The sequence below is a fragment of the Macadamia integrifolia genome, chromosome 2, assembly GCF_013358625.1.
Source record: "Macadamia integrifolia cultivar HAES 741 chromosome 2, SCU_Mint_v3, whole genome shotgun sequence".
In the NCBI taxonomy this organism is placed as follows: domain Eukaryota; kingdom Viridiplantae; phylum Streptophyta; class Magnoliopsida; order Proteales; family Proteaceae; genus Macadamia; species Macadamia integrifolia.
The window spans coordinates 28542065-28563038 of NC_056558.1; the positions used below are offsets into that span (position 1 = coordinate 28542065).

The following is a 20974-nucleotide window of genomic DNA, read 5'->3' on the forward strand; positions in this document are numbered from 1 at the left end:
GTCATTTTAGGCAGCAAATCAGGCTCTAACTGTCATATTCTGAGTCCATCGGTCGACTGCCATCGGTAATCGATCGACCGCCAAGAGCCGTTAAGAAAAAAATATAGCCGTTGGAGCTCTTTCAGGCAGCCATCGGTCGATCGGAGGTTTCAGTAGGTCGACCGCCTACGGCATCGGATAGTGCCGGTCGACCAGGCTTTCCATCTAGTCGACCGCCCGTAGGCTCTGTCCAGCTTTGATAGACTTTTGTCATACTGACCAGTAGTCAGTGTTTTGGTCACATCTTTTTAGTTCGATTTCGAATTGACTTGATACCAGTTGCGTTGGAATCGTGACTTGATTTCCTACAACTTTAATGAAGGGTTCATCTCCCGATACCGATATTTAGAATATAAAAAATACCCTTGAGTTAGGTCTTTATGATTTTCACAGAATATCCCGAAAACATATGTTTCATAATATGTTCAACACCACCTAAGGACTTTTATGCTTGGTCAAGGGATGTCCTAAGGTCATTCTAGTATGATGTTATGCAATGCATGATGTGTATGCACATATATATCTGGAATGTACAAGTTACAACTGAAGACCCTAAGCTATCCTAGAAATCTTCATTTTGACTTGAAACTTGGAGTCTTCATCATCACTTGATGCTCCCACTCTTGACACTCCATCTTCTATGCTTTTTTATTGTGCTTTCATATCTTGTCTTTTGTCTCTTGACTTGATGTCTTCAAATCTACTTGGCTTGGTGACACCTTCTATGCTAGGAAATACTTAGCAATCATAGTTAAAGCCCATTGTTTATTTGTTATTATCAAAACATACATAAGAGTTTGAGCATATTCCCAACAAAAACTAAAGAATGGGTAACATGTCCTTTTTCCTATATCTAATGGTTTACATATTTTTCATATGACCAATCAGATAATCCACGTGACAAAAAGCAAAAAAGCAAAGGCAAAGGGAATTCGAGTGACGTCTTGAAACCCTCGTCACCAGTTGGAAGCGGTAGTGCGGCACTGATTCAAAGTTTCACCGGCTGCTTACTTAATTGGCTAACAAGTCGACGATAATCGAAACGGAAAATGATAGTCTACGGCCTGTTGCTCTCAGTTGAAGCAATAAACGATTTGGCAACTTTACACTAAAAAATAAAAAAGAAAAAAAAAAAAAAAAAAAAAAAAAAAAAAAGAAAGAAAGAAAGAAAGAAAGGAAAGCAATTCAGACGAAATGCCTCTTTTATCCTCTGATCTTTGTATAGAGATCTCATTTTTCCTTTCTGGATCTTGACTGAAGTGATCAATCACATGGCATCTAATCATTTCTTTTCCTATGATGATTATCACAAATCATGTGGACCTCTTTAACCTTTTTCTTTATTTAAAATTTTCATGGATCGAATCTTTGTGTTTTGTCAAGGGTCTCTTTCTCTCTTTTATGCTCTTGGATTCTAGCGGCTTGTAGTTCCGTTTCCATGAGGTTCATGCCCTCGCCACCTGCGTCCACCTCCTTTGCGTCGCTGATATCGATGGAATGGCAGACGTTGCGTCACGTTTTTTTAAATAAGAAAGAGAACAAAAACATAAAATAAAATTATGACACTTGCAAAAAAACGACATAACCCAAAGAGAGATAATGAATATAAGACGGAAAAGGATAAACAGTGGTTTTCTCTATCCTTTCCCGCAATTAAGGCTTTACCTTTTTTGAGTTCAGAAAAGAAGGAATAACTGACGGCGTTGGGTTCACAATCTTGATTTTAGTCGAACGAAAGAGTGGATGTGTTTTAGATTCTGAGAGAGAGAGAGAGAGAGAATCATTTTCTAGATTATTAAGTTCTAATTTAAGGGTTTTGGTGAAATTTTTATGGGTCAGTAATTATAGACTGGGGTTTCTGATAGATGCTTTTTGTGACTACGAAATCGTTAAATTTGGTGTCTTTTCAAGAGGAAGATAATCAAAATTTTCACTTGGCAGATTCAAAGGAACAGGAGGTTCTGATTTCGACGGGTTAGATTGCAAATTTTAGATTTCTTTTAATTATTGAAACCCAAATTCTCTGGATTCAGATCATCAGCAGAAGTAAAAAAAAGAGGAGAATCTAATCTATACCTAGTATTCTTCTGTGTGAGTGTGGGTGGGTGGCCATGGAAAAACAGAAGAGCTTCGGTGGGGTGGTCATGGAGAAGCAGAAGAGCTTTCGAGGGGTAATGGAGAAACAACTGAGCTTACGTGGGGTGATGGAAAAACAGAAGAGCTTTCGCATAGCAATGGATAAGCAGCAAAGCTTTCGTGACAGGAGGAAGAGCAGAGAATCTCCGGGAAAAAGGGGGGACTCCGAGTTTCATCTGGCTGCTCGAACTGGGAATTTAACCAAAGTCAAGGAGATCATCCTTCAGGGGAGTGACAGTGGCATCTTGAATGATTTGCTACTTAGGCCAAATCTGGATGGGGAGACGGCTCTGTACACTGCAGCCGAAAACGGTCATGTCCTACTTGTTAAGGAGCTCTTGAAGCATTTAGACCTTGAAACTGCTTCTCTTTCAGCCAAGAATGGTTTTGATGCATTCCATGTTGCAGCCAAGCAGGGTCATATTGGTAAAATTCCTATTTGCCATCCTTGTCTCCAGCATTTCCCCCTCTAGTAATTTAATGTGCTACTTTTAACCTGCATCATTGTGCCATATATATATATAAGCAGGGTCATATTGGTAAAATTCCTATTTGCCATCCTTGTCTCCAGCATTTCCCCGTAATTTAATGTGCTACTTTTAACCTGCATCATTGTGCCATATATATATATATATATATATATATATATTAATTATACATTGGCAAGAAAGTTCCTGCGTATATTTACTTGTTTGCTGGGTCTGTGAAATGAAAGAAACCTAATAAGTTTTTCTATATGCTATTGCCCATCACAGTTTTCACTGCTATTGAACTACCTAGAATGAAGTGTGGAAGATGTCCTATGTTATGGTTTTGATGTTTATAGGAATTTATGAGGTTTCCTCTTTTAAAGTGCATAAAACTACAGGTCTACTCCAAAGAAGGGGGTAAGGTTGCATACATTTGCCTCTCCTAGAATCTGTAGTAGCGGGAGCCTCGTGCACTGGGGTGCTCTTTTTTTCCCTCCTCTGCTTAGTGATGTGTGAAAGAAATATGAGCAGAGATATGTTTGATGTGTCTGCTTCTGCTTGTCCTTTGCTCTGCATAGTGATATGTTGATCTATTTGATGTGTTTGCCTCAACTATTTTTGTGGTTGAAAAGTCAGAACTGTCACATTCTCCAGTTTCCCTAGCTCTATGTTACTATGTGGGTTAGTAAATTGGGATCCAGGATTGCTAGTAAATTCACATGGAATAATGGAAAATTCTTTGATATGTGGGCCTCCCATAGTATTTTTTGGATCATGTGAATAATCCTTGGAATTCCTAGATTAAGGATAGATCTTGTCCACTTCCATTTTTACTCAAAAACTAAAATCGGTCAAGCTTGCCTTGAAAACTTGGAACAAGAGCACTATTGGTAACATTTCTGAGGGGGTTAAGGATTGTAAAACTCTTCTTTTTGTTGTCCAAACTAGACTACAAGCTGACCCTCATAATCTCTTTTGGACTCATGAGGAAAAAGTGTTGTCCTCTAGATTAGTTCCCTTCTGCATCAATAAGAGATTATTTTTTAGCAGAAATCCAGGACCAAGTGGTTGACTCCTAGTGACTTCCAACACTGCTTTTTTCCATAAATCTATTAGGGCTAGACATAGTCATAATTCAGTTTACCGACTGAGATATTCTGAGGATGATCTTTCGTCCATCCTGGATCAGATTATATCGACTTTTGTCAATCATTTCTCCAATAAGTTCAACCCATCCTTTCTCCCACCCCTTGCTCCAATTCTGGAGAATCTGTAGTTCTTTAAGGTCTCTCCAGACTATAGAAGAGTGCTTCCTCCATCCCTTCTGATGATGAAATTCTTTTGCTGTCAAATCCCAAAAGTTTGTGAAAGCTCCAGTTCCTGATGGTTTCAGTTTTGGTTTTTTCTAGGCTGCTTGGGACATTATTAAGGAGGAACTGGTCAAAGCTGTGTGTAGTTTCTTTTTCAATCCACAAAAGATTAGCTGTATTAATCAAACTTCCCTTTTCTTTGTTCCCAAGCTCATAGGGGCTGATCATGTTTCCTTCTTTTGTCCCATCTCTTTTGCTAACCTCCTATACAAATTTATTGCAAAAATCATTACAAATAGGCTTAAGGTAGTTAATGATGATCTTGTGAGCTATGATCAGGCAGCTTTTATCCCTGGAGAGGAATATTATAGACAATATCCTTCTATGCCATGAAGTTGTTAGAGGCTTAGATAAGAAAAATCATTATCCTTTTGTTCTCCTTAAGTTGGACATTCATAAGGCCTTGACTCCATTAGATGTGACTATATTTATCAGATCCTTGAGAGAATGGACTTTCCTCCTAATTTCATTCGTTGGATTCGTTGTTGCATCTCTTCCCCTCGCTTCTCTATTCTTGTTAATGGGTCCCCTCATGGCTTCTTCAACTTTAAAGTCGATATTCGTTAGGGTTATCCCATCTCGTCCTTGCTTTTCTCCATTAAGATGGAAGGTCTCTCTAAAATGCTTGCATCTAAAACTGAGGATGATTCCATTCAATCCATCCTTAAGTGTAAGGCTTTGAAGATCACCCATCTCTCCTTTTCTGATGACCTTATGATTTTTGCAAAGGAAAACCTTTAGTCAGTGATTGGCATCTCTGAAGCCCATTTCTCCTCTAGAATGTCTGGTCTTCATATTAATCCTTAAAAATCTCTCTTTCATTAGGGGTGTTTCTGAGTCTTTGAAGGCTCAATTAAATAAGTGACATCATAGTGTTCCCTGAAGGTCAGCTTCCTATTACCTTCTCTGGGCTAGCTTTTGATTTCTTTGAAGCTTTCTTCCCATCACTGCTCTCCCATTCTTGATAGGCTCCATAAGAGACTTCAACTTTGGAAGGGTAAGATTCTTTTATTTGCAGTTCGTTTGGAGCTTATTAGATATGTCATGCAAAGTTCTTATATATATTGGTTGGGATTGGACTCCTTGCTGCTATCTCTTTTAAGATTGACCCTTATGCCAATTTTCTTTGAAAGGGTAAGGATAACACTAAATTTCTTCATCCTTTGAGTTGGGCCAAGGTTTGTCTTCCCGAAAATGAGGGAGGTCTGGGTCTTTGTAGATTTAAAGATGTTAATATTGCTGGCATTGTTAAACTTATCTAGAAAGTGGCTTAAAAAAAGACCATTTGAGTTTATCCCAAATAACTCAAAACTGAGTCTATTTGGACTACCACATGCTCTGCAGATGTCTCCTAGGCATGGAGGAAAATTCTGAAATACTCGACATTGCCTTTGATTATATGAAATCTTCCATTGATGATGGTTCTAATAATTATCTTTGGTTCGATAATTGGCATCTTGATGGGGTTCTAATTTTTAAATACGGTGATAGAATTAGATATGATATGGGATCAGATAGGTTGGCTAAAATGTCTTCTATTCTTCGAGATGGCGTCTGGGATCTTGGTCCTGTTACTTCAAATGCTTTGATTGAGATGTGGAACAAATTACTAAGGATTCAGTTGAGACCTAAGGGTAGTGGCGACATGATCCTATGGATTTTTAATTCCTCTTGTTGCTTTACCTCAACTTTTGCTTGGAATTTGGTTTGTTTTATTTCTCTAGTTGTCCTGTGGTACAAAATTGTTTGGTTCTCCTATGCTAATTCACAATCTGGAGAGCTATAACCAGTAATCTTCCCACTTATGACTTTCTTATGCATAAAAATATATCTATTCCTAATTATTGCCTATGTTGGAATTCCCTTGAAAGCCTTGAGCACTCGTTTTTTGAATGTCCTTTCTCCAAGTTGGTTTGGGGAAGCATTCTTCGAAATCTTTGGTCGAGTCTTAGAATTATTCTTCTATTTGAAAGAGAATGGAAATGGATTTTAAATGCTTTTAATGGTAAAACTATTTGTGATCATCTTGGCAAGTTGGCTTTTAGTGCAGCATTATATCATATTTGGTGGGAAAGGAACAAAAGAAGATGGAATACCAATTCAGGTACTCTGCAGCAGATTCGGGATGCTATTACTTTTGATGTGAGGAATAAAGTTCTACACAATCACGCTGTTTGCGTGAACAAGGAGTTGTAAATAATCAGCACAGGAGTCTTGATTAATGAGCGAATGAGCAATCAGAAAGAAATCGTAACTAATGAGCAACTATGCAATCCAGAGATTCTCAATCAAGAGCATGTTCTATTACGCTTCTTCTTGGGACCTACCTCTCTTCTCTCCTCCCCCTTAGTTTTGTTGTATCTTCCCTCTTGTGTTCCCCTCCCCCCCCCCTCAATTTTCTTGTATCTATCTCTTTATTTTGGTTTGTTTCTGCCTCCTTTTTTAATTTTATCCCTCCCGTCTTTTCCTTGTTTCTCCCCCCTATTTGCTTTGTCCCCTCTCTTAGGGGTTGTTGTTAGAGATATTAGTTATGTTACTCTAAGGGTAGTTTAGTAATTTGTTATATTATGTTTTATTTTCATTTCCTTCCTTAGGGAGGTATGTGTAATATCTTGTAAATATGTCAGTGAAGTAATATATTAGTGTTAGTGAGATTTTACTCACAACACATTATTCCACCATACCATCGATTTCTCTTCTTCTCCCTCTCCTACCCATCTTCTTCCTCATCTCATTGTTCTTTCCTCATCCTCATATTCTAACTTGGTATTAGAGCACAAGATCTTGGTTTGAGAGTCGGATTACAAGTTTCCTACTTCTATTTCCTCTCTTTGGAACCCTAGGTTACAAAAGGTTCCAAGGAAGAGATCAATATGTGAAAAAGCTTGAAGCATCTATGGGATGAGCTTGAAGGAAGGTCAAAGCTAACCCAAGAGGAGGTTTTATGTGAAGAACTGGAAGGTTGAAGCTGTTTGGAGCTCGCAGCCACAAAATCTAGGCTATTTATGACTACCGCCAGCCCTCCTTTGGGATTCTTGTATCTCTCTCATCCGACAGCCTTGGAGGTGAGGTATACACCCTTTGGATCGCCCAAGGCCTCCCTAGCAAGCCTTTAAGCACTCGGTCCTAGGGGGACTGAATGGTGAGCTCATAGCTAATTTTTATGCAGGTTGGAAGGTACTGCCTCCCTTGTTTTTCCTCTTATTTTGCTTCCACAGCTCATTTAGTGATGGATTCTGGCCACGCTGTTTTTTGAGATGTATTGTTTGTGATCCTTGAAGTATTATGTCCTAATTTGTTTGCTAAAGTGTGCCTTGATCTGGTTTGCTTTTGGCATTGTGTGTTTACCTCTTGTTGGGGTTATCTCTGAGTACCTGTGGAGGCAAAGTTGGGTATAGTGTGTACTCCCCATATTGTGTGTGAATTTCTCTTTGGTGATGTTTCAGCTAGTGTATCGAGTGGTGCTCCTCCTATTCCTATGGTTTTTGATAATCCACATACCCAGATCTCTATTGTGAAGTTGGACAACACCAACTATTTGGATTGGGCTAATTCTGTGAAGCTTTCCTTGCCGAGTAGGGGAAAGCTAGGGTATGTTATAGGTACCATTAAGACTCCTAATCCAGATGGCCTGACATATCCAGAGTGGGAGATTGAAAACTCTATTGTTTTAACATGGCTAATTTTTTCCATAAAACCTGAGATTGGAAGAAGGTTTATGAGGAAAGAAACTGCTAAGGATATTCGGGATAGTGTTACTGAAACTTTTGATTGTGTGGGTGACTCGGCCAAAGTTTATCAACTACTTCAGAAGGTTATTGACATGAAGCAAGGGAATAGGACCATTTCTGAGTACTACAACACTATCATTAGTCTCTGGAAGGAGTATGATCACTATAGAGACCTCCAACTGTCCAATCCTGAGGATGAAGCTAAGGTTTATTGGACACTTGAAAAGGAACGTGTTCTTATTTTGCTTGGTGGGTTGAATCTTGAGTATATGATCCAATACGGATACAAATATTGGGCCGGTCTCCTCTTCCATCCCTTGATGAAGTGTGTAGCTATTTGCAGAGTGAGGAGACCAGGCTGGTGGCTATGGAACATGCCCCTCCTCTTGGAGAGGTCAGCTCTTACTACTAGCTCTTAGAGAGATTGGCGTGGTGGTGGCTGAGGCTAAGGCCAAGGCCCACCTCGTGAAGATGACAGACGATGTGATCATTGTGGGAACTCTGGGCATACCAAAGAGATGCTGGATTCTTCATGGTCGACCTCCTGGCATGCATGGTGGTTCTAGTGGTGGACGTAGTGGGGGAGCTAGAGCCCATAGTGTTGAGGCCGAGCATGCTACTACAGGGTCTGCTCCTAGCCCACAAGCAGAGCACCATTCTCAATTGGGAGGCTCATCATCTTCTTCCTTTACAGTGTCAGATTCCTCAGCTTCCGCCTTGCAAGTGATGCAAATGCAATTGCACTTACCTGGTTGGACCAGCATGACCAGCTGTGGAAGCCAAGGGCCAAGAAGAACCGGTCCAGCTCAGGTTTTTGGTCCCACAAGGGCTGGTAGTAGTTTATTTTAATGTCTTATTTCTCATGTTTGTTTTTGGGTAGGATACGTAGGAGATAGAGAAGTAGGAGTATGTTTCAGTGTTGAGTCTCAGTAGGAGTCTTATTATTTTCTTTTAAATATTTGCATATATTCAATGTTTTAGAGAGTGAATTTTATTTTAGAATTAGTTGAATTTGTGCATTGTGTGTGATCCCCTTCCCCTTCTTTATGCGATTTCCCCTTTCTTCCCGAAGGCTACCCCATCAATTTCGTATCAAAGCCGAAGATCCCCATTCCCCTTTTTCCTTCCATCTTGTTCTTCCCTTCCCCATTTTCTGTTTCGACTCTACCGAGACTGAGAAAAAAAAAAAAGGTGTTGGGGCAATCAACCGAAACCCCAACCCCACCCATCGTGCGACGTCTCTCTTCCCTCCTTTCATCACTCGCTGCCAAACGACAGTCGCAGAGAACCAACAAAAAAAAAAAAGAGTCGAGAGGAAAGATTGAACCAAGTAGAAAAAAAAGGCAGTGCAGAAGACGGGAAGAAGAAGAAGAAGAGAGAAGTAGAAAATAGAAGAGGAAGAAGAGAGAAAGAAAGACGTACCTGATTTGACACAACTCCACTGTTGGGTCAAAACTTCACTGCCTGTCGTGGAAGTCCCTTGGTCACTTTTCGGTTTTGCCTTGCACCTCAGTTCTTCGCATTGTCTCCCCTAGTTGGACAGAGCAGTTAGCAGAACCACCCTCCCTGGTTTCCATCTCCAAAAGGAGAATTCTCTCCTTCGTTGGTAAACCCCCCCCCCCCCCCCAAATTTCTCCTTTTGTCCCCTTTTTTTCTTTAGTTATCTTTTTATTTCTCAAAATACCCTTGCCCCCCCACCTTTTATTACTTATATACCTTCTTACCTTGTCTTTCCAAGTATACCCCTCTCCCATAATATTTGAAATCCCATTCTTTTTGTGTTTCGAATTGAACTACTAATACTACAAAAAAAAAAAAAAAAAAAAAAAAAAAAGAAAAAAAAGAAAAAAAAAGAAAAGCCAGATTTATTTACCATTCTACCATTGCCTTTAAACCTCCTTTATTTACAATTTTACCATCATAATTGAGTGTCATATTGCTTATCTCCACCATGGTAGCCAATAGTAAAATTGTTCAATAGCTGAACTCCTATAAGGGAGAAACTAATGCAAAATTTGAAGCTCTCACTACCGATGTCGCTTCCCTTAAGACAATGATGGTTCCATGCAAGTTTTTATGAGATTAATGCAAACTTCTATTGATCGTTTGGTGGCAGCAGATAGAGGAAAGAGTCCCATTCAATCTGGGGATTCCTCTAACACCACTCCATAGGATCCGTCACTACCACTACCACCACCGCCACCACCTCCATCACCATATGGAACTGGTAGATATAATGGAGCAGAAAGATCAGTAAGATTGGATGTCCTTGATTTTTATGGAGATAACAATCTAGAATTGTACCTTGACTGGATTCACAGTTTAGAGATGTTCTTCAGATGGTAGGGGTTGACTGAGGTCCGAAAGATCCTCTTTGCAGAGGCTAAACTGAAAGGCACTGGCCGAGTCTGGTGGATCAAGCAATAGCAATAGAACCGAACCCGAGGCATTGGTTTAGTCACTACTTGGGCTGAAATGCATGAAGTCATGAACCGGAGATTCTTACCTTTTGATTACAAGCAACGCATGCATCTCAAGTTTGCACAGTTGAAACAGGAGAATTTGACCGTTGAAGAATATGTTGCTAGGTTTTATATTTAGTTATTCGTTTGGATTTTGAGTGGGATGAAGAAGTATTGGTGGCACAATTCCGCAGTGGTTTGCACCTTCAACTTATTGCTGCCCTTGTCTCTAGCTGATTGCCTACAATAGAAGATGATGTCCAAGTAGCATATCAGGTTAAGGAAAGTCTGAAACGTCCATATGATCGGAGGCCATTTATAGATGCTTTTCCTAGGGGTCTTAGTTCTATTCAGCCACAGTCATCTCAACAGGAAAAGTCAATCAGCAAACCACATGCTAGTGCTTCATCTATGTCATCTTCACGACCTAGCCGGCTGTATTCTCCACCTCGACGTGACTCAGACATGTCATCTTCACGTCCTGATCATCCGTACTCCTCACCTCAGCGTGGTTATGATAGGAACTTAGTATTTCCAAAGGAGGTTATTCAATGTTTTCAATGCAAGGGGTACGGGCATCGAGCTAATCAATGTCCTAACCGGTTGTTAGCATACATCGACAAGGATAATTTTATACCCTATGTACCAGAAGAGCAACCGAAAACAAGAACAGTAAATCTGGAGGCTGGATGTGATTATGAGCCTAATGAGATTAATGATGATGACATTGATGGTGAGCCTCAATCATTCTATGTGATCCATCCTCTTTTGACTACACAGAAGATTCTTGAGGAGGACGATTGGCGCCGTAACAGTATCTTTCAAACCAGGGTGCATTGTAATGACAACTTGTGTAATATGGTGATTGACCTTGGTAGTTGTACCAATGTTGCTGAAGATGTTGTTCACAAGTTGGGTCTGAAAAACTGAGCCTTATCTGAACCCCTACAAGGTTGGGTGGGTGAACAACAATAATTTGAAAATTCATGAAAGGTGTTTGCTCACGTATTCCATTGGTGGACTGATCGATCAGATTTAGTGTGATGTTCTCCCTTTGAAAGTCTATCACATTCTTCTGGGGCGCCCATGGTTGTTTGACAAGAAAGCCAAGCACTGTGGATATGAGAATACATTCTCTTTCAGCATGGTGGCCTTGAGATGAAGTTCTTCCATCAAAGGATCTTCCCCCTCTCAAACTCAATAGAACAGCTAGTACGTTTCTCCTTCGACGCATCGACTCTGACGGCATTCTTGGACCTCATACAAACTCGACGGAGTCGAGTTCTTTTCAAAAGAGGAGAGTTGATGCAGATACAACTGCACTAAAATAACCTAGAGGGGGGTGAATAGGTTATACTAATGGAAATTCAATTCTTTTCAAAATTAGCCAAAGTGTGATCGTAAATAAAACTGCGGAATGAATAAAAAGTCACAATCACACTACACCAAGATTTATAGTGGTTCAACTCAATCTGAGTCTAGTCTACTCCTTACAAGAATCCTCTTGTAAGGTATTCCACCAGTTCTCCCTTTCAGTATAGTAGGTAGGGAAGAAAACCTTTACAATCTTTTTATGGGTAAGAGTATCCTTACAAATCCCCTTTATAGGCAGAGTGACGCCTTTACAATCTCCTTTACAGGTAGAGATGCACCTTACTCTTTTCAGGATAAGAGGATCCTTACACAATCCTAAGTACAGTCTAGAATTGTAAAACAGAAAATTGAGAACGTAGAATAAAGAGGATTACCTCTGATGTAGTGCAAATGATGATTATGAAAATGAAAGGATGCACCTCTTAAAACGTCTTCTCTGTAGCTCTGATGTGTCCAGCGAGAATGTGGAAGACTTAATGGAGACCTGAGTTTTTCCTTTTGGGATTAGTGACGACCAACGCCGCTCAAGTGATTCGAATGCCTTTATGAATTTAATAGCTCACAACTTTGCTCTTAATGCTTAGACTTAATTGATAATTAATTATGAGCATCTTAGGTATTTATAGGTGAGATTAGGAGAGCATTTTAGGCAGTAAACTAGACTCTAATGGTCATATTTTGGGTCCACCGGTTGACCGCCATCGGTAGCCGGTCAATTGGAAACAGTCGTTGGAAGATAAAAACTAGCCGTTAGAAGTGATCTAGGTAGGTGCCAGTCGACCAAGACTTTCAGCCGGTTGACCAGCTATGGCCTCGGATAGGTTTGGTCGACCGGGGCTTCCAGCCCGTCGATTGCTTACAGTTCTGTCTTGTTTTTGACAGACAACTGTCATACTGACTAGTCGCCAGTATTTCGGCCATAACTTTTCGGTCTGACATCGGATTGACCCGATTCAATTGTATTGGAATCATGACTTGATTTCCTACAACTTTTATGAGGGGTTCATCTCCTAATACCAACTCTAAGGTTTCCCAAAATGCCCTCGAGTCTGGTTAAAGTGTTTTTCTCAAGGTAACACATAGAACATGCATTTCTAATTATGTTCTACACCACCTATGGACTTCCATGCTTGGTCAAGGGATGTTCTAAAGTCATTCTAGTATGATGATATGCGATGTATGAAGTGCGTGCACATATACATATAGAGTGTACAATATACAAAGAGTACTAGACTATCCTAGGGTCTTCATCTTGACTTGAGTCTTGAAGTCTTCATCATTACTTGGTTCTTGAAGTGTCTTTATCATCACTTGATTCTTGAAGTCTTCATCATCACATGTAGCTTCCACTTTTGATCTTCGTGTTTTGACTTGATAAATAAAATATGCAAATCTTGAGCGGTCCTTTTGTACTAACCACCGCTTAGCACATATAGTTAGAGCAATGGGTTGTTTGTTATTACCAAAACATTTATAGGAGTTTGGGCATATTCCCAACGTGCACTTACCTGGTTAGACTAGCATGACCGACTTTGGAAGCCAAGGGCCAAGAAGAACCGGTCCAACCCAGGTTTTTGGTCTAACAAGGGCTAGTAGTAGTTTATTTTAATAATGTCTTTTATTTCTCATGTTTGTTTTTGGGTAGGATACGTAGGAGATAGAGAAGTAGGAGTATGTTTCAGTGTTAGAGTCTAAGTAGGAGTCTTATTATTTTCTTTTAAATACTTGCATATACTCAAATGTTTTAAAGAATGAATTTTATTTTAGAATTTGTTGAATTTGTGCGTTGTGCGTAATCCCCTTCTCCCTCTTTATGCGATTTCCCCTTTCTTCCCTAAGGCTACTCCATCAGTAGGTTTCATCATCTGCCCGTTCCATAGCTCCATCTTAGGTTACTGATTCTGGTGCTACGGATCATATGATTGGTACATCCCATTATAATGATATGTACTCTATTTGTTCCGGTAGAGATAAGGTCAGGGTTGCCGATGGCTCCCTTTTCTCCCTTTTTGGTAAAGGTAGCATTCTTATTACTTCTTCCATTTCACTTGATTCTATTTTTCACGTTCCTGACCTTACCCATAATCTCTTATCTGTGAGTCACCTGACAAAATCCTTAAACTGTTGTCACTTTTTTTCCTTCTCATTTTCTCTTTCAGGATTTGGTGACGAGGAGGGTTATTGGCAGTGGGCTTGAGGAGAAAGGACTTTACGTGCTTGAATCTCAATCACATTTTTTGGTGACAGCTCAGTCTTATGTGTGTGGTCATACTGATAGCAGTTCTGTGGATTCTATGATGTTGTGGCACCAATGTTTAGGACATCCATCTTTTTTTATAAGGAAACAGTTACCTCATTTATATACTTCTTTTCCTAGTTCCCATTTCTTTCATTGTGAACCATGTATTTTTGCCAAACAATCTCATTCTTCTTATCCTTATCACAATAATAGATCTATCGTTCCTTTTCATATTGTGCACTTTGATGTTTGGGGACCTTCTACCAAGGATTAAAGTATTGGTATCGGTCGCCCAAAATTAAGATACGTATTGGAGGGTATCGTATCGTATCGGAGATACGCTAAAGATACGCACATAAATGGATAGGAAATATTTTTTTATACACTTTTGCATAAAAAAAGTTAAAAAAAGCTATATATAACATGTATTATGCATAGATAGTAAATTAAGAGTATCGCACTAAGAATCCAAGGTTTGTAGTTGTCCCATAAATGTAAAATCCTTGATCCTAACATTGATTTCCACTTTAGTTAGAGAGAAAAATGGTTGGCAGCAACTTTGGAACAAAAACACCTCAACAAATTGTGTTTTTCTAAAAAATTACTCATTTTGGCCATTTTATAATCGTATCGATACGTATCGGTGTGTATCAGTCGATACATACCGAAACGTACATTTCACTTTGATTTTGAATTTTTCATAGAGTATCGGTATGTATCGGTGCATATCGGTACGTATCGGTGCGTATCGGTGTGTATCGTAAGATACGTATCGATACAAAATGGTTTTAAAAATTTCATGTATTATATCGGTAAGGGTCGATACGGTACGATACAGACCGATACTTTAAACCATGCCTTTTACTACTACTTCTTTACTTGGTTTTTGTTACTTTGTTTCTTTTGTTGATTTTTTCTGTGCTACTTGGACTGTTCTGATGAAGCATAAGAGTGATGTGTATGATGCCTTTAAAATTTTTTATTGTATGGTATGTACACAATTTGACACCAAAATTAAAATTGTTCGTTTTGACAAAGGGGAGGAGTTTATGTATGGTCTTCAAGACTTTTTTACTGATCATGGCCTTATTCATCAGCTAGCTTGTGTTGACACACCCCAACAAAATGCGGTAGCTGAGAGGAAAAACCGCCATTTGTTGGAGGTCAGTAGGAGTCTTATCTTTGGCATGTATGTTCCTAAAACGTTTTGGTCTGATGCTCTCTTTACTGCTGCTTATTTGATCAACCGTATTGCCAGCACAACTCCTTGGCTCCAAAACTCCCTTGGAAACCTTGTCTTCCTAGTCTTCTTTTTTATTTCTTCCCCCCAAAGTTTTTGGGTGTATCTATTATGTCCATGTTAATAAGTCTTCTTGGACTAAACTGGACCCTAAGGCTTTTAATTGTATCTTTCTTGGCTACTCCTCCACTACCAAGGGATACAAGTGCTGTCATCCTTCTTCTAGACGAATGATTCTCTCTAAAGATACCTTCCTCGAGTCTGCTTCTTTTTTTGCCTCTCCTTAGCATCATTTTCAGGGGGAGTATAATGGAGGTGAAAAGGCTACTGGTGAGATCCTAGAGATCCCTTTTCTTTCTCCATTGCCTATCTCTCCTTTTATACTTGACATTGGGAAACACAAAGAGGTGGATATTACCGATGTTGGTGATCATTCAAAAGGTGGTTCAAGCTCAGGTAATGAAAAGATGACCATTGTGTATACAAGGAGGAACAAGAAGACCTGCCAATAGTCCTCTTTGAATCCAACTCTTGAGATCCACCCTCCTTATTCAAGTAATATCCTTCCTTCCCCATTAGAGTTAGATCTTACTATTCCTATTAGGAAGGGAAAGAGAGCTTGTACTAATCCTATAGTCCAGTTTGTTTCCTATGACTCTCTCCCCTATAGGTGTTGCATTTACTATTGCTCTCTCATCTGCTTCTATTCCCAAGAATGTTTCTGAAGCTATGTTTGACCTTAAGTGGAAGCAAGCCATAATTGAGGAAATGGTGGCCCTGGAAAAGAATTGTACCTGAAAATTGGTTGACCTTCCAAGGAGGAGAACTCCAGTTGGATGCAGGTGGGTCTACACTGTCACACCCTGCCTCAAACTAGCCAAGGTATGCAGCACTGGACACCCACATCTAGTTAGCCTAACCCTCCAGGATCACAGTAGTAGTATCTTAATTCCGCAAATGCCATTAAGATCCCAACTGAAATCAGTGCACGTTAATAAAATCATACAAATACCACTGGTGATGTATTAAAGTGATAATTTACATATATATAAGATCCATATGTTAACAACCTATAAGTGTAATATTTACAATCTTACATATACCGTCAATATATACATCAAAAGAAATAACCAAGTAACAGGAGTGAAATCAATTAGCAATCCGATGTCTTGTAGACACAAGCCTCACACAACCGCCATTGAAGTCCAATCCTGCCTCAGCACCGGTTCCTCCATCTAAAAAAAATAATCAATGAGGGGTGAGCTTCACAAGCCTAGTGAGGGGTGAGCATGCATGCTCACACATAACAACAGGACGCTATACATATACTCCGTAATATCCACAGATGCACAGCCAATTGATCCATTTTATTATTTAAATTCCATTTTAATTACTATGTCTTAATATGTGGGTATAAGTGCTATAAGCAATATAGCTGATATCCCCTACCTTGTACATTGGGTCTTAGAGATACAAGCTAGTTGCAAGCAGGAGTCAGCCAGTCTCGGTAAGAACCTCGATCTCCCAGCCAACCCCTAAATAGTAATCCCTGACAGTGATGGTCTCGAAATCCCACATCGTCATCGGTATCCCGTGCTGTCCAACAATCATGCGTATAGTATGTCGTACCATGCTGTCCCCTTGCAAGATACAGTACGTTGTATCTGGGTGTAGTAGTCCTCCGCCACCTACCACCGAGCAGGATTAGCCAATACCTTATCCCATAGTGGCAAGGGGTTATAGCATTGGAATGTGATCCTAACCATATGCAATCTACATGCGGCAATAACAGTCCATAACATCCAATCATACATTGGTGGCCATCATTGTAAAACCGACCTCTGAGCCCATGGTACTGGATCCCCCCCTCGGCCACATCGTGCCTCAGACCGTCGATGTTACAATCATTACCACTCATCACACAACATACAAATACACATCCTCTGACCTCTAGGCCCAAGGTACCGGAAAGCACCTCAGCCACACCCTTCCTTAGACCGTCAAAGCCACAGTCATAACTATACTATTGACCTCTAGGCCCATGGTACCAGACTGCCCCTCGGCCTTACCTTGCCTAGGCCGTCAATACCATAGTCACAACTGTAGACCTCATCCACAGAACCACAGTCCATATACACAGCCCACAATCACATAACTACAATAACTTACCTCACTTACCTCACTTACCTCACTTACCTCCGCAGTCTAGAGACCATTCCATATCCTCATCGTTCCATATTCACAGGTTAGCAGGTAAAACAACAAAAGATAAACAAATCCATCATATCATAGTCACATACACATGATTCATGCATAAATAGAAAATAATGCAAAAACACTCCATAAAATAAGGGCAAACATCCACTCACCTCAGAACCCGAATCACAAGTGCGATAGGATTCCCCACAATCAATCGCGTGTCCTCGCCTGATAAGTTTTAGGTTCCTAACCAATGTGTATCATTAGGTTAAATATTCATAAGTCCTAACATAACCTAGTAGAACCTAATATCTTTCAACAGTCCACATACTTACCTAAATTAAAGTCCTCGGAAATGCCCCCGAACTACCCCTGCCCATAGGGTTAATTTGGGTAAAAGTTATGAAACATAACCCACAAGGGGAAGGGCACTAACCAGCCAAAACAGGGGTTGATCAGCCTTAAAATTACCCAACCAGCGGGCACCGACCGGCTGGCCGCTTGTCCAACCAGCGGGTTGGTTTCAGCAGTACTTTCTGCAACCCTGCAGGGTGCATGGTTGGTTCTCTTGGCTTGGGCTGTAGGTGGCCTATGACCAGTGTCCATTGCAGCATGGGGAGGGTTTCTTCATGTCTCTAGGGTCACTCTACAGTCCTTAAAATCCCCAATTCGGTGACCTATAGCTCAACCCAACCAATTTTATAGATTACTAAAATTTAAACAACTTTGAATTGCTGGGCTGAGGGGCTGAATATTTCCCTTCACATTTCCCTTTTAACTGTAGCTGGTAGGACATGGTACAATGAATATTTCCCACTACCCAGCCCTCAATTATGCTCACATAATATTTTAATTAGGAAAACATACTTGGAGAGGGAGAGAATTACAATAATTTAACTCTAAATTTAACAACCTTCATACTTATCACACCCTACTGGTGTTTTTCCATCCAATTCCTCACTCATATGGAGCTGAAAGGTTGTAACAATCATGGATTTACTATGCTTCAGCTCCAATTGAGCTCAATTGAGAAGATTCATATGAATCAGAGAAGAAATCCCCTTTTTTTAGGGTTCCCAAAGATGGGTCAATATTAAATTGAAGCCCTAAACCCCTACTAGAATTAGGAATTCTTCCACTGGGTACTAAATCAGTACATAGGGACTTAATTTTAGTCCCTAATTTGCTGAAATTCCTAACTTAGCATGCTTCTTAACCTAATCGAATTCAGAGGAATAAGAGGGCAGCAGCCCCAATTCTTCTTCTTCTTCTTCTTCTTCTCCTCTCCTTGCTGTTCCACCGTACTATACAGCAGAAAAATGAGATGAAAACAAACTGAATCTTGCTTTATAATCCAGCCAAAGGGTCCTTAGGGCCTGTTTGGCTGAACACCTATTTTCTAAAAAGTTACTCTTATAACTACTTCTAAAAACATAAAACTTATTTAAATTAAATTCCCATTGATAGACCCCACCATATACTGACCTATTAGGTTGTATTTGGTCAGCATCATGACCTCTACATGTTGGGTAAATGCGAGGCTTAGGGATATAGGGATGTGGGCCCCACACGGGAAAACCAGTTTTTCCTGCATTCTGGCAGCAGGGTAACCTGCCGGTTTGCTAATTTTTAGTTCCATAGCTGACCTATCTCCTGGGTTCTTGAGTCCACCCATTGTAGGACTAGTCTCACCCATTTTCTGACCACTTGTACACCTTCCTTGGATCTGTGAGTCAGCCTAATTCTCTCTTTTGCTTATGTATTCCTTAAATCCACAGCAATACAACCTAATTCATGTTATCTGCTGGGCATACCCTTGGGACTCAGTTGGTTCAAATTTCAGGGTGTTACATACACAATCAAGTACCAGTTAGATGATATTATTGAGAGGTACAAAGCAAGGCTGGTGGTAAAAAGGATACAGTCAAGTGTATGGGTCCTATGGGATTGACTATCATGAGACATTTGCTCCTGTGGCTAAGCATAACATCATAAGGGTCCTTTTATCACTGGCAGCGAATAAGGATTGGCCATCGTATCAATTGGATGTGAAGAATGCCTTTCTACATGGCGACTTAGAAGAGGAGATGTATATGCAAACTCCTCCCGACTTTAAGTTTCCTTCTGCTGCAGGAAATGTTTGCCTTCTCAAGAAGGCTCTGTATGGTCTTAAACAATCTCCAAAGGCCTGGTTTGAAGGGTTCCGACAGGCCATCCTAAAGAATGGTTATTCCCAAAGTCAGGTTAACCACACTCTGTTCACTAAGTGTGGGAATGGCACCATTACAGTTCTGATTGTCTATGTTGATGACATTGTGGTAACTGGAGATGACAAAGCTGAGATAGCCAATCTGAAGAACTACTTAGCCCAATAGTTTGAGATTAAGGATCTAGGACCCTTAAAGTATTTCCTGGGGATTGAAGTGTCTAGATCCAAGAAGGGCATAAATATATGCCAGAGGAAGTTTATTCTAGACCTATGGAAAGAAACAGGAATGTTAGGCTGCAAACCTGCAAGTTCTCCTATTGAACAAAATCATAAGCTGGGGGTAGATGCTGACCCTTCTCTTGTTAATGCAAGGAAATATCAAAGACTAGTTGGGAAGCTTATCTATTTGTCCTTGACTCGTCCAGACATTACTTATGCAGTTGGGGTGGTGAGTCAGTTTATGCATGCTTCCAAGAGTGGGCACTTGGATGCGGTTTACCGCAGTCTTAGGTACTTGAAGTTCTCTCCAGGAAAAAGGACTATTTTTTGCCCATCATAAACACATGAGGATAGAAGGCTTCACTGATGCAGATTGGGCTGGCTTAGTTTCTGATAGGAGATCTAAATCAGGCTATTGTACATTTGTAGGTGGAAACATAGTTACATGGCGGAGTAAGAAACAATCTGTGGTGGCTCAGTATAGTGCAGAGGCAGAATTTAGAGTCATGGCTCATAAAGTGTGTGAGCTTTTCTGGTTGAGAAGGCTGGTCCAAGAGTTGGGATTTGATACTAAGGCACCTATGAGGCCTTATTGTGACAATAAGGCTGCTATAAGTATAGCCCACAACCCTATGCAACATGGCAAACAAAGTACATAGAGGTGGACAGACACTTCATTAAAGAAAAGATTGACACTGGTTACATATGCACACCTTTTGTGAGGACTGGAGATCAGCTGGGTGATATCTTCACAAAGAGTCTTCTTCATCATTAGTTTAGTTCTCTCTTGTCCAAGCTGGGAATGCATGATATTTATTCTCTAGCTTGAGGGGGAGTGTTAGAGATATTAGTTATGTTACTCTAAGGGTAGTTTAGTAATTTGCTATGTTATGTTTTATTTTTATTTCCCTCCTTAGGGAGGTATGTGTAATATCTTGTAAATATTAATGAAGTAATATATTGGTGTTAATGAGACTTTACTCAACACATTATTCCACCATACCATCAATTTCTGTTCTTCTCCCTCTCCTACTTCTCCATCTTCTTCCTCATCTCATTGTTCTTCCCTCATCCTCATATTCTAACTGTTGTGTCCTCTTTTAGGGCTAGTAGGCTTTCTCCCTAGTCTAGCTAATTTGGCTATCTGTTGTATCTATTTCACTTTCTTATTTATATTTATTTTCCATTCACCCAAAAAAAAAAAAAAAAATAGGAGCCAGGGAGTTTTTTATGTAGGTATTTAGATTTTTGTCTATAAAATTCTAAAGTAGATATGGACTTGGAAT

The 20974-nt window shown here is 40.0% G+C and overlaps 1 protein-coding gene across 1 annotated transcript in view; it reads left to right on the top strand.

The window, feature by feature from the left end:
- Positions 1–1673: 1673 nt before the first annotated feature.
- The window catches only part of LOC122065993 (ankyrin repeat-containing protein At5g02620-like), a 36160-nt gene continuing 16859 nt past the window's right edge, over positions 1674–20974 (top strand). The window contains exon 1 of the mRNA XM_042629824.1: positions 1674–2601. Within this exon, the coding sequence (XP_042485758.1) occupies positions 2151–2601 (451 nt within the window). The 5' untranslated portion in view covers positions 1674–2150. The remainder of the gene's footprint in view (positions 2602–20974) is intronic.